At 44.1% G+C, this 12,592-nt stretch overlaps 1 protein-coding gene across 4 annotated transcripts in view; it reads right to left on the bottom strand.

The window, feature by feature from the left end:
- The window catches only part of ARHGEF26 (Rho guanine nucleotide exchange factor 26), a 133,087-nt gene extending 123,149 nt beyond the window's left edge, over positions 1 to 9,938 (bottom strand). Inside the window, exons 1-4 of one of the 4 annotated variants that reach the window (XM_047785115.1) lie at positions 9,809 to 9,938; positions 8,247 to 9,387; positions 6,850 to 6,889; positions 2,760 to 2,905 (exon numbers count right to left, since the gene is read on the bottom strand). In XM_047785115.1, the coding sequence (XP_047641071.1) occupies positions 2,760 to 2,905; positions 6,850 to 6,889; positions 8,247 to 9,320 (1,260 nt within the window). In that variant the 5' untranslated portion in view covers positions 9,321 to 9,387; positions 9,809 to 9,938. Of the gene's footprint in view, positions 1 to 2,759; positions 2,906 to 6,849; positions 6,890 to 8,246 lie in introns of all 4 variants that reach the window. The other 3 variants (XR_007135591.1, XM_047785134.1, XM_047785125.1) reach the window with 3 other exon arrangements.
- Positions 9,939 to 12,592: the final 2,654 nt, after the last annotated feature.

The raw sequence follows: 12,592 nt of genomic DNA, 5'->3' as shown, positions 1-12,592 counted from the left end.
CCCCTTATGGAAAATGTCCAGATATTTCTCATCAGTCTTGAAGCCTCCTCTCTTTAGGGTCCTAACTGCAAGCTGAATATTTACTAATTGCTAGTAAAAAAGTAATGGCTTCCATGGAGTTCTCATTGTGGCTCAGCAGGTTAAGAACACAACCAGTATTCACAAGATGTGGGTTCAATCCCTGGCCTCGCTCAGTGGGTTAAGGATCCATTGTTGCCTTGGCTGTGATATAAGCTGGCAGCTGCAGGTACAATTCGACCCCTAGCCCGGGAACTTCCATATGCCGAGATACCACCCTAAAAAGAAAAAAAAAAAAGTAATGGCTTCTAAAAATGTAATGACTGCTTTTTTTCCATTAAAATCTCTATTTTCTTAAAAGCCAGAGCTGCTTGCATCTTTTTTTGGAGAGAAAACCCATGTGGGAAGGACAGAAGAGAACTTCAGGACAGTGATTCTCCCTGGGGAGGCAGGAAGGAGAAAAGGACTGGAGAAAAAGGTAGTTAACTGGATTGGTCTTAAAAAATAGAGGCCTGAAGTCAATATGTTCAAATGCTAATATCTATTCAAGCTGGGGGGCAGGTACCTGGAAATCTATTATACAAACATGTTCTAATTTTTCTGCATGTTCAATGTACTTTAGAATAAAAAAATTAAAATGTTTTAAAAGTGAAACAGAGACACAAAATGCACAAAGAAAATGCAGGCTGGTGCCCAAGTGATGAGAAATGGCAAAGTCCAATCATGCCGCTTTGATTAAATGTGATTGCCAAGCAACACGATAAATACACACAAGCCTCCTGGGAACACTCAATTCCAAGATAACACACACTGCAGTTAGAATCCACTTTATAGTTTTACGTGTTATCAGCAGATAGTCTTCTGATAGCAATCTTGTTAACAAAAGGCACATCAGTACATGGATCCTTCACCGAAGAAAATGCATGCCCATATTTGAAGTTATACTGAAGGATATGCAGTATTTTCATCTAAACGAAAGCCAAACTCCAGGAGGCATAAATATGGCCGCCTGGTTTTCGGTGGTAAAGCTGAGTTGGAGCAGGGTGTAAGTGACACAGAAGTACACACATTTCTGTTTAGCATTCAGAGAGAAGCAGGATTTAGGCCTAATAAATGTAGCTGCTGCCCCAAAAAAGAACTCAAAAAATCCAGTTTTCGTCTCGGGGATCCTCTACCAAATGGTCCACACCAACAATGGAATGCCAGCCATTAAGAGCCAAGATGGCCTGTGTGGGCCTTGTCCACACTTTTTCCAAGTATCTGCTTTGATCATCAGATCATCAGATCATCAGATCAGAGAATAAGGCTACCAATATGCTGGTTCCATGAGGATACCACCTTGTCATGTGCAAAATTCATAGAAGTATCACAGAAGTTGCAAACCGCTGGCACAGGGGCCAAGTTTGGCCCACAGATATTGTTGGGCTCATACAATCTTTTTTTAAAAACTTGAATTAGGATAATACTGGTAAAAGTCTGGCCTTCTGTATTCTCTTTCCTAAATATCAGAAAACACTACAACACTGGGCTGATTTGAGCTAAGAGGCAACTGCTCAATTTATGCAAGGCCCATGGACCACAGTCCCCACAACTCCCCATCACCTACACTCATCAGCATCACTTATGACACTACTTGCCCTGTCCCAGTAGGCATTTCAATCTGTGGCATAACACTAAGGGTTTCATACCATGGGGGCACTGGAAATACATAACTTCTCCTTAGAACAAAATTAGGGGGTTGGAGGGGCTTGCTTTCTAGAATCCTGGATTTCCAATACAGGGCAGAAGAGAAGAGGGAGAGCCTGGGGCAGAAGTCAACCCCACCATCAACATGCACTGATTTCCATGGTCAACTTTATAAGCTCCACTATTTGCAACTTCTTTACTTATGCTAGCAGGTTCCCCAGATATAAGAGATTCCCGACTCTGAACAATGCTCATTTCGGCTTAGGAGGGAATTACCTCTGTCCCCATACTGCCCAAGAACTCACAGAGGTGCACTGGCTTTTGATGAAACGCTCCTACCCTCAAGCCAGCCATGGGGATTCCTTTCTGCTGTGAAACGCATCAGAGGCCCACAAAGGCTGCACCCAAACTCACATCAAGTAAACTAAGCATCACACAGTGACACTGTTAAGCCAGGAGGAAAAGAAATTATGGCTAAAAACAAAAGACATTTGATGCAGAGAGGAGAATTTACTCATCAACACAAAGACAAGTGTCAGACACAAAAAAATGCACACAGGAGGACAGGAGAGAATGCCACTCATTAAAAAACTTCAAGAAAATATTAAGTGTGTCTACACCAAATGAAATTTCCAAGGAAGAATTGTAACAAGGTCCCTATTGTGCATAGGTACATATACATACTTGCATACCCATATGGACACATACCCATAATTATGATAAAGTTCAGGATATATTAAGTTACTACTACATACACACTATATATTTTTTTAAAAAAGGAAAAGATACTGAGTACCAACAATTTCCTGAGTCTGTAGTACATCAGTCTCAAGACACTTTATAAAAATCTGATAAAATTTTCCTAATCAGAAATGTCCAAGTTCATGTTCTTGCTAGTGCAGAGTTTCAAGAAATATTTGTCTCAAAAGAAGAGTCTTTCTCCTTAGGACTTCAGGTTCATTGATAGAGAAAAATTAAAACCACATCCATGCATAAATTCTACAACTCACTCCTTCCACCTCCCCCCATTAGAAAAGGAGAAGGTACACACTCACCGCAGAGAGCTGACTCCACGTGGACCTCAGCGGCTTATGGTGAATTACAATTTTTTCATCTGATTTTTCTTCTTTGGGCTCTGACTCTTCATCGGAGTCAATGTCAAGGGCCTTTTCTTTGTAGTTCTGATACAGGACAGCATTTTCTTAAAAAAAAAAAAAAACCTACATGTCATTGCCCCCCATTGCGACTTGTTTAAAACAAACATCTGCTCTTATACAATATTTGGTCTCCGTAATAAACAAGACACAAATGGATTTCATTACCGAGGAGTCATTACCAAAAAGAGATTTTATCACTCATACAACTCTATACCCAAAGCATCTGCAGGGGAAAGGGAAGGGCTAGTACATGAAACGCCAACTAAAGCAAAGTTTCCTGTCCATCTCCCAAGAAGGCTATGTCTGTTACATTGTTTTTTAGGCTAAATTGAACTTATACCCTTTATCTATTTAACAAACATTTACTGTACATCTACAGTGTGCTAAGGGCTGCAAGTAAAGAAAGTAAGACTCTTCCCATGCCCTCATGAGCTAAAAATGTACTGAGGAAAATCATCAAAGTCATTCATTAATTTATTCATTCAACTGATATTTAGAAAATGCCTACTGCACACCAGCAACTGCTAGGCACTGGGGATATAATGTTCTTCATGGAGCTGACATCAGGGTGAGGAAAGAAGGACAATAAATAAACAAGTAATTTTTATAATATATCAGATGCTAACAAGTATCATGGAGAAAAATAAAACAGGGAAAGGAGGAACATTATGAGGACGGGGGTATATAAATTTCAAATAGGGTGGTTTAGGAAGTCCTCACAGAGGTGACTTTTTTTTTTTTTTTTTTGGCTTTTTGCCTTTCTAGGGCCGCTCCCACGGCATATGGAGGTTCCCAGGCTAGGGGTCCAATCAGAGCTGTAGCCGTCGGCCTACACCAGAGCCATAGCAACGCTGGCTCTGAGCTGTGTCTGCGACCCACACCACAGCTCAGGGCAATGCCAGATCCTTAACCCACTGAGCAAGGCCGGGGATCAAACCTGCAACCTCATGGTTCCTAGTTGGATTCATGAACCACTGAGCCATAACGGGAACTCCACAGAGGTGATATTTAAACAAAGATCTAAAAGAGGTGAGAAAGCAAGACACTGACACCGGAACAGCTGGGGAAAGAACAGCCCCATCAGAGAGAAGAGCAAATACAAAGGCCCTGGGGCAGGAGTTGGTCTGCTTGGTGAATGTCTATGTACAAGGATCAGCAAGGGAAGGGAGGGGAGAAAGGACAGGAGATGGGGGCTGGGCATGAACAGAGGGCAGACCACGTAGGGTCTTACCGCAATGCCCCCAAAGGACTTTAGTTTTTCACTCCAAGTGAGAGGGCAGGTCATTTTAGGGTTGAGGACACAGTGATCTTGCACAAATACATACCTCTAAGCTCAAAGATTTATATTCAGGTGCTCTGAGAACAGACTGCCAGCAGGATATGATCTAGTCTGGAGGTAAGAGAGGTGTTAATGAAGAAAATCTAAAGATCTGAAAGCTGAGAAACGACAGAGCTACAGAAAAAAGCACAAGCAAAAGCCCTGAGGCAAGAGGAAATATATTACCTTAGGAGAACAAAGGAAGGTCATGCACTGGAGTGTGGGTGTCTAGTGGAGTGTGGTGAGTTTAGGGAGAAGAGCCAGACAGTCCAAATCAAGCAGAGCTTTGCAGGCAACGTTAAAGAACTGGATTTCTTTGGAGTTCTGCTGTGGTGCAATGGGATTAGCAAGGTCTCCGCAGCATTGGGACACAGGTTCAATCCCTGGCCTGTCACAGTGGGTTAAGGGTTTGGCATTGCCACTTGGGCATAGGTCACAACTACAGCTCGGATCTGATCCTTGGCCCAGAAACTCCCAAAGCAGGGCCAAAAAAAAAAAAGAAAGAAAAACAAGAAAAAAGAACTGGTTTTTTATCCTGAGTACAAAAGAACTGAGTTTCTTTCATACTGTAAAGGTTGTGTTTGATCTTGATTGCAATGGGAATCCACTGAAAGGAAAGACTTACTAGACTGTAAGAGAAAAACACTGACTACTTAATGGACTAATTAGAATGCAATTAAAGTGGTCAAAGACACTGAAGACTTGAGGGGATGGACTAGCTATGGTGGTAAGGATGTTTCCTAGCTCTGTAGGTCTCGTAACTGAAACGTAGGAGACGGGAACTCCTGAAGAGGTTCAGCTTTAGTGGCAAGATTATGAGCTTGGTTTGGGACATACTAAGTCTGAAATGCTTTTCCCATTCTCTGAAGCCAGCAAACATCTGCCTCACCTCTCATCAACTACTTCATGTTCCATACACACTATCACTAAAGTTAATCCTGGAGTTTAGACAAGATTTTACTGTTCTTTGATGGTTGTGCCGATGTAAAGCAGATTATGCGGGTACAGACTGAGTTTCCCCCACCTCTGAGTATCCTTTAAAGAACTTAGTGTATGGCACAAAATGGTATGCATATGTTGTTGACATGTCTCATTCATTTTCACAACATGGGCAATAGTATTATTAGCTTCATTTTACCCAGGATGAAACTGAGGCTCAGGGAAGTTAAGAGGCTTGCTGAATGTTATTCAACTGATGAGTAGAAACAGCAGGATAGGCGCCCAGGTCCCTGGTTCCAATATCCCAGGTCCTCACCACTCTACCTCACAGTTTCCTGTTGTTAGTCATTAATGTTAAGACTCCCGCACTCCTCATGAACATATATGTGAAAAAGAATTTCTAGGTCATCATATTTGAGAAGAGGGAAGAGGGCCCACGCAAACAGCTCCTTATAAAAGGAAACAAAGTAAAACTAGTAACAATGAAGGTCTCTCCTCCAACTTAAAAACAGCTCAACATTTCTAATCCTTTGAGGCAAAAGGTCCCAAAATCAACATCGAATTCCAGAAGATGCAAAACATCTCTCAAAATTGGTATCAGGTAGATGCTCTGTTTACTTCACGGTCAGTGTGGTACAAGAGGAAGCAAAGTGGACAAAGAACTAGATCTCTGCCCTGGTCCTGGCTGTGTGACAGAGGAAAAGTAATAAATCTCTTTGAGCTTCCAGATTCCTCAGTTATAAAACCTGGAAGATGAATTTATCCCAGCTAGCTAAAATATGGTATCTGGGTTTCTTCTCCATAGAGAACAGTTTTCTAAGATTGGTACTTTTTATAAACTGTTTATGTTTAAATGATCTGACGGAAACTGATTTTTATAAGAATTATATGGGAAAAAGTAATCACCCAAGATGATATAATTCTGGGTGGTTTTATATTAGATTTATGTATAGAGGGGCATACCCTTCTTCATTATTCTTTAAAGGCTGGAAAATCTTAGCATTTCAAAGCATGTCAGGAAGTAACTACCCTCACCTCCAGCAAGCTCCCCCAGCCCTACAAGGGTTGCAGCTGGGGCTTCTTCTTTCATGCTCTTCCAGTCCCTTGACACTGGATCCACCTATTTACACAAAGTCTGCTAATCTGATTAGGGTCTGAACACCTGGTAAAAGCTGCTTTTGTTTTTGAGATACTTCACAAAAATACAATATGGGTTCCAAATTCTTAGTAGTATGCTTCTGTCTGCCAGCCAGGAGGGTTAGATTTCCCTCAAATTGAAACTTGATTAGGAAGCTGGATGTCAGAAATAATATTAAAATGTAGAAATACAGGGAAAAGAACATTAAGTCAAAGGAAATATGACCTAAGGAAATGTGACTTAGGATCCAAATGCCAAACTCAGCATTTTTAACTAAAAAAGCTAGAGCTTGCTCTTACTCTTCCTCCATTTTTTAAGAGAGGTGGGGATAGAGCCAGAGTAGAGAAAAATTAAAGATCCCAGGACACTGGTCTGACAAAGTCATCTGCTTACAAAGAATACCATTAATTCTATTCATGGCTGGTATCATCAAATGAAAATTTAGCTTAGCGTAGAGCCTTGTGCTGTATAATTTGGGAAGAAGTTGCACATTTTTCTCATCTTGTGTTTTTTGTTACTTCAGTTGGATTTCAACTTATAATTGATATTCCACATTGAAACAGCAATAAAAGTCTGGAAAATCAAATGCTTACCTTCCCCATCAAATGTTCCTTGTCCTTTCAGCATTTTTTTCTAAGAAACAAGAAAAGCACAAAAGAGAAAAGCAAAGCAAACTATGTATGAATAAGCCAAACAGAAAACACTATTTTACGAAAAAGTACTTTTTGTGTTGTTACATTCATTAGATTTCCAAAAGTGTATAGCAGATGATCCCTGGAGTGGTTCATTCATACGACCACCACAAGTCACTAAAAAGGTAAATAAAATGTACAATGTCCCCCACACTCAGTAAATACAGCTTGGCAATCCTCAAATGACCAGTCGTCCATATTAATTTCATTACTCATGATTCACCATCACTGTTAAACTCAACTTTGCTATACTTGCCCAGTTGGAGGGGGGAAAAAAAAACACAAAAAAAGTTATGTAATTTCTTTAAGCCCATAGGATCTAAAATAAAACAGGCTTGCTTGTGTATTATACATGTGACATTTATATAGACTGGTTCCAGTTCTCTGATTAATCAAAAAAAGATGTGGCTGCCAAAAGGAATTTCTGCCCTGTTGCTGAGATCTGTCTTGTGTCTGGAGAAGGCAGCACATGCACACTCCAAAATCTCCTTCTCTAGCCTTTCCTATTTCTTTATGTCATATTTGGTAACATTTTAAGGAGTGCAGCTCCTAGGTCCCTATCTGGGAGCAATACCACACCATTCATGGGCCCTGAAGTTTGGAGCAATCAAGTCGTTAGATGCACTCAAGGATTAAGTGAGCACAAAGTGGGAAGAATAAACAACCACAGACAGTGGTGACAGCAAAAAGCAACAACAAAGATGACAAACTATTTTTATCTTTTGTGATTCTAGCTACTGATTTTTGAAATTCACATTTGCCTGAATGGTATTTAGTATGTGATCACCACTGGGAAAAAAATTCAGTAATTAAATAATCAGTGTAAATGATTAAAATAATCAAATAGGCTCAAAGGAAATCAGTGTTTTCCTATAGCAGCTGTGAGGAATCAGTAACCAATCAGACAGCTGACCACAGTCAAGACTGCAGAGCCACACCTGCCCTCCACTCCCTTTTCAGCTACATGAATTAAAAGTGTTCTGGATTCACTAAGCCAATTCTTAATTTGCTGTACCTTTCCCTCATTTGTCCTCCACATTATGCCCAAACTTAGAAAGTTAAAACAGTGGTAAGAGTTTCTGTTCCTCCCATAAAGCTGCATTAACCTGGGCTGTGCCTGCCAGCAATAGAATGGCCAAGAGATAAAAGGGCAGGGGTCTGATCAACAAACAATAGAATTAAAAAAGAACAATCTCTTCTGGTTTCCTCTGTACCCCTCCTCCCCACCCCCAACACCTTCACTAGTAGTTTAGAGAATGCCTGACTTAGTGACTTGCCACATTCCTGCCCATTCTTACCTTTATCCTTCCCAGGCTGGAAAACTTCTCCTTGTCTTCCATCACAGCTTTCAGAACAGGCTGGGACATTCTGTTCTTCTTCTTCGAGGTGGTAGGACTGTCAAAGTCAACGCCACTGACCACGGCCCTGCGATAGGACGTGGACCGCAAGCCTCTCCGCAGAGACCCCGGGCTGTCCACGTCGTTCTCCGCCTCGCCCTCGTCCTCTGCAGGGCCCAGGGGTGCTCCAAGTCCTTCCACCATGCTGCGAACCTTGAGCAGTCTCTTGTGGGGCTCCACATTCTGATTGTTAGATTTACTTATTTTAATTTCCGAGGCCAGGCTCTTCGGAATGATCTGATGTTTCCCCACTTTGAGGGCGGCGGGGCTGTTTGTGCTCAAAACCACTGAAGGATTCTCCGGGAGCTCATTCTCCTGTGAGGGCAGCCTTTGGAGGGGGAGTTTTTGTTCTAAGTACCTTTTCTGGGGAGCAGGAGAAAGTCTCGAGGGTGTCCGCTCAGGGTCCTTGGCCATCTGGCCGGGCAGCGAACGGGCTCCTGGAGAGGCGATATTAGGAGTAAGCCCATTTGCAGCAGAAGAAGGCAGAGGGCTGGCGGGGAATCTGGCCCTGTCTTCCGAGCTGCAGGGAGCGGGTGCTTGAGTCCGCGGGGGGTGCAGCTGCTGTGGCGCGGGCGAGGTCACCGTGCCATTCGCTGGGGATTTGGGGGGTCCGCCCGACGCCACTTTGGGTACCTGGGGTGACTTGGGCCGTCGAAGCCGAGGAGAGACAGCCCTGTACTCCGGCGAGACGGTCCTCCCATTGGTTACCGCTCTCCGATGGGCGCAAAGAAGCAGCGGGCTCCTCTGGACTGTCCTGCCGTCGGAGGAGGTGGGCACCTGAGCCGGAGTCTGCACCGCAGGGAGCGTCCCTCGGTCCTCCACCGGGAAATCCGTGATCAGCAACCCGCTCGGGCTCTGGTAGGACTGGGGCCTCGGCTTGCTCCGGCCCAGCAGCTGGGGCTGAGGGGTTGAACGCCTCCGCCACAACGGGGTTAAGTTGTTGCTGGAAAAATCCACTTCGCTCTCGCCGTCCATAGCGGAGCCTTGGTGGGGGGCAGGGAGCGAGTCAGCCCCGGGGTGAACAGCACCCAGTTAGTCTTGCCTAAAGAGGAAAGAAGTCATGGAACTTTGCCTCTGGACAACCAGGAACGCCTTGCAGACACGCGCGCTCTGAGCCCGGCGATCACGCGAACGCTGCGCCGGACACAACTGCGCGTCAAACACCCTCCCTTTCTCGGGCAAAAACTGTGCCCACCGCCCGGCGCAGTCCCGCTCAGAATCTGGGCCACACTGTGGGGTACTAATCCAATCACCTCCACGTCTCTCCGGAGCCCAAAGACCACCCGCACGGAAAGAGACCGCCACCAATTCGCCGGGTGCAAACTGATGCACAAGAAACTTGGGACGAGTTCAGCTTTCTTGGGAAACTCGCCGCGGGACGCTCCCCTCTTCCGCCATCCAGCCGCCCGCCCCCGTCGTTGGTCCCCTAGCACTCTAGCTGCCCGGCTCACAGGCGGATTTACCTTCAGGGCTTTGCAGAACCCGGGCCAAAGAGCACCCACCACCCGGTGGGTGGCCCAGGTCCGGGACGGAATCGCGGCGGCGGGAGCTCTGGAGAGCTCTGCAGCGGACTAGGCTTCGGCTCCGCCCCCAAGCTTGATCCCTCCCTCAGCATTGACCACGCCCGGGCCCTCTTCTGTCTGAGCCACCCGGGAGCTGCTGCTTTCCCGCCCTGACTCTGTTAAAAACAGACAAGCGCACCTGGGCTGAGCGCGGAGCTCCGAGGTTCCCGGCCGCGAGATGTAGTCAGGGGGCGGCGTGCGAGCTGCCGGCGCGCGGGGTTGTTGCCGGGAGCACAGCGTGGGAAAGAGCTTGGGAGCCCTGCCCAGACGTAATTTACGAAGCCCTGGGCCTCCGGACCACTCTCCCTAGTAGAAACCGGGTGCCAGGCGAAGTAGAGTCTGTGAAGCGCTTGAACTGGAGCGCGTAGCTCTGAACACAAGAAAGCCAGGCGCCTCACCATTCAGGTGGTCATAAAACACAAATCCTATGCCCCTTTCTCCTACTTAAATTTTTATTTATTTATTTATTTTTTTTGTCTTTTCTAGGGCCGCTCCCGGGCATATAGAAGTTCCAAGGCTAGGGGTCTAATTGGAGCTGTAGCCGCCGACCTATGCCAGAGCCACAGCAACACCAGATCCAAGCTGCGTCTGCAACCTACACCACAGCTCACGGCAACGCCAGATCCTTAACCCACTGAGCAAGGCCAGGGATCGAACCCGCAACCTCATGGTTCCTAGTCGGATTTGTTAACCACTGAGCCACGACGGGAACTCCTAAAATATTTTTATAGACTGAGAGATTTGCTTATTTGTGCCTTGAATATTTCTGGAAGTTTACATACAGCCGGCTCTTGAGAGGGGAAACTGGGTGGCTAGGAATCCGGAGAAACGGAGTGTTTTCATTCAATAATCTTTGGATCTTTATGCTTTGAATGGCAAATGTTACCTGTTAAAAGTAAACGCAATTTAAATGACAAAAAAGGTTTATTGATCTCTAAACACACATAAAACAAAACTCAAAATCCTCTCCATAACTTACAAGGTTCTGAGTGACTTGCCTACCCCTGCAGCCTACTCTTTTCCCTCAACACTTTTTACTTCACTTTTAGACCAAAGTTTGACAAGCTCAGAATTTTCCCTTTTGTTCCTCCTTGACTTTCTGACCATCACTCCATCAGAGGCCTTCCCTCCTGAATCAGATTTTGACCCTGCTACCTGTTCTCTTCCTTTTCTACACATATCACAATTCACAAACATTTATTCATATAGTTTTATATATATACATGTGTGTATATATATGTTTTGTTTTGTTTTTTGCTTTTTAGGGCAGAATCCGTGGCATATGGAAGTTCCCAGGCTAGGGGTTGAATTGGAGCTACAGCTGCCAGCCTATGCCACAGGCACAGCAACAGTGGGATCCGAGCCAGTCTTCGACCTACACCACACCTCATGGCAAAGCCAGATCCCTGACCCACTGAGCAAGGCCAGGGATCGAACCCACATCCTCATGGATTCTAGTCGGATTCATTTCTGCTGCACCACGAAGGGAACTCCACATGTACTTATTTTTATATTTACTATCAGTTTTATCTTCTTTCAGCTGAAAGCTGCAAGAGGGCATGGTTATTTGTCCTCTGTATTACAGGCACATAATGAGTACTTGATACTTATTGAGTGAATGAATGAAAGAGAGGAGTGATGTGAGGACACTTCCCCCCAGAGTGCTCTGCTGCCAAACAGTAGAAAGTTGGCCAGCCTCCTGCTATGTGAAAAGAATAAGGCAAACTTTAGAAGACAGATGATTTTTAGACCATTAGATCTTTATAATTATTTATATTAGCAAGACATATAGGCTGTTCTCCAAGTTCTCTTTTTTGGCATTCACACATTCAGCAAGGATGTATTGAGCATCCAAAGAGTACTGGTGTTTGCCATAGGGAGACTGAATGTGATGATCAAAAATATTGAGGCAATCTCTGGGTGATGGCGAGATGAAGCCAGATATTTTTTCATGCTTCTTTATACTTTGCTGTACTTACCAAATGCTGTACACCAAATATATGTTACTTTGATCTGAGGTGTTTTTGTAAACTGAAAGAAATGGCATCAAATATTTATAAGAATTTTTTCCTTTTTTTTTTCTTTTTTCTTTTTCTTCCATGAGCACTTGCAGCGTATGGAAATTCCCAGGTGAGGGGTCAAGTCTAAGCTACAGCTGGAGCCTACAACACAGCCACGTCCACACTGGATCCTTAAGCCACTGAGTGAGGCCAGGGATGGAAACTGCATCCTCACAGAGACAATGTCGGGTCCTTAACCGAGTGACAATGGGAACTCCAAAAAGATTTTTCAAAAAAAAAAATTTACCAAATACTTTGGTTGGAAGTAATATGTTTCCAATATATTAATTTTATATTGGAAAAATATAAGTTTAATTTTAAAAGTGCTTAGCTAGTAACAAATGAAGTGTTACCCAATTCAGAATGCAATCTGTGACTTATATTAAGAAGTTGTAAATGGTGATGTGAGAAGCTAACTGCTCTTTCAATTATGTGGGTTCTGCAAACAAGTGTAACTGATGATTGTGATGGAAACACAGGATCTTCCTACCTCATTCCTAAGCAACAACATAATACCCACCAAAATAACCACAATCGCAAAACACCAAGCTCCGTTCCTTCACTAAGGAAAGCTTGGAAATGCCACAGAACTACTGCTCATTTTAGCCTCTACACTCTCTCTCCA

The sequence above is a fragment of the Phacochoerus africanus genome, chromosome 1 (genome assembly GCF_016906955.1).
Source record: "Phacochoerus africanus isolate WHEZ1 chromosome 1, ROS_Pafr_v1, whole genome shotgun sequence".
NCBI lineage: Eukaryota > Metazoa > Chordata > Mammalia > Artiodactyla > Suidae > Phacochoerus > Phacochoerus africanus.
Note: the sequence above shows the minus strand (reverse complement) of the source record. Positions and strands in the feature narration are given on the sequence as shown.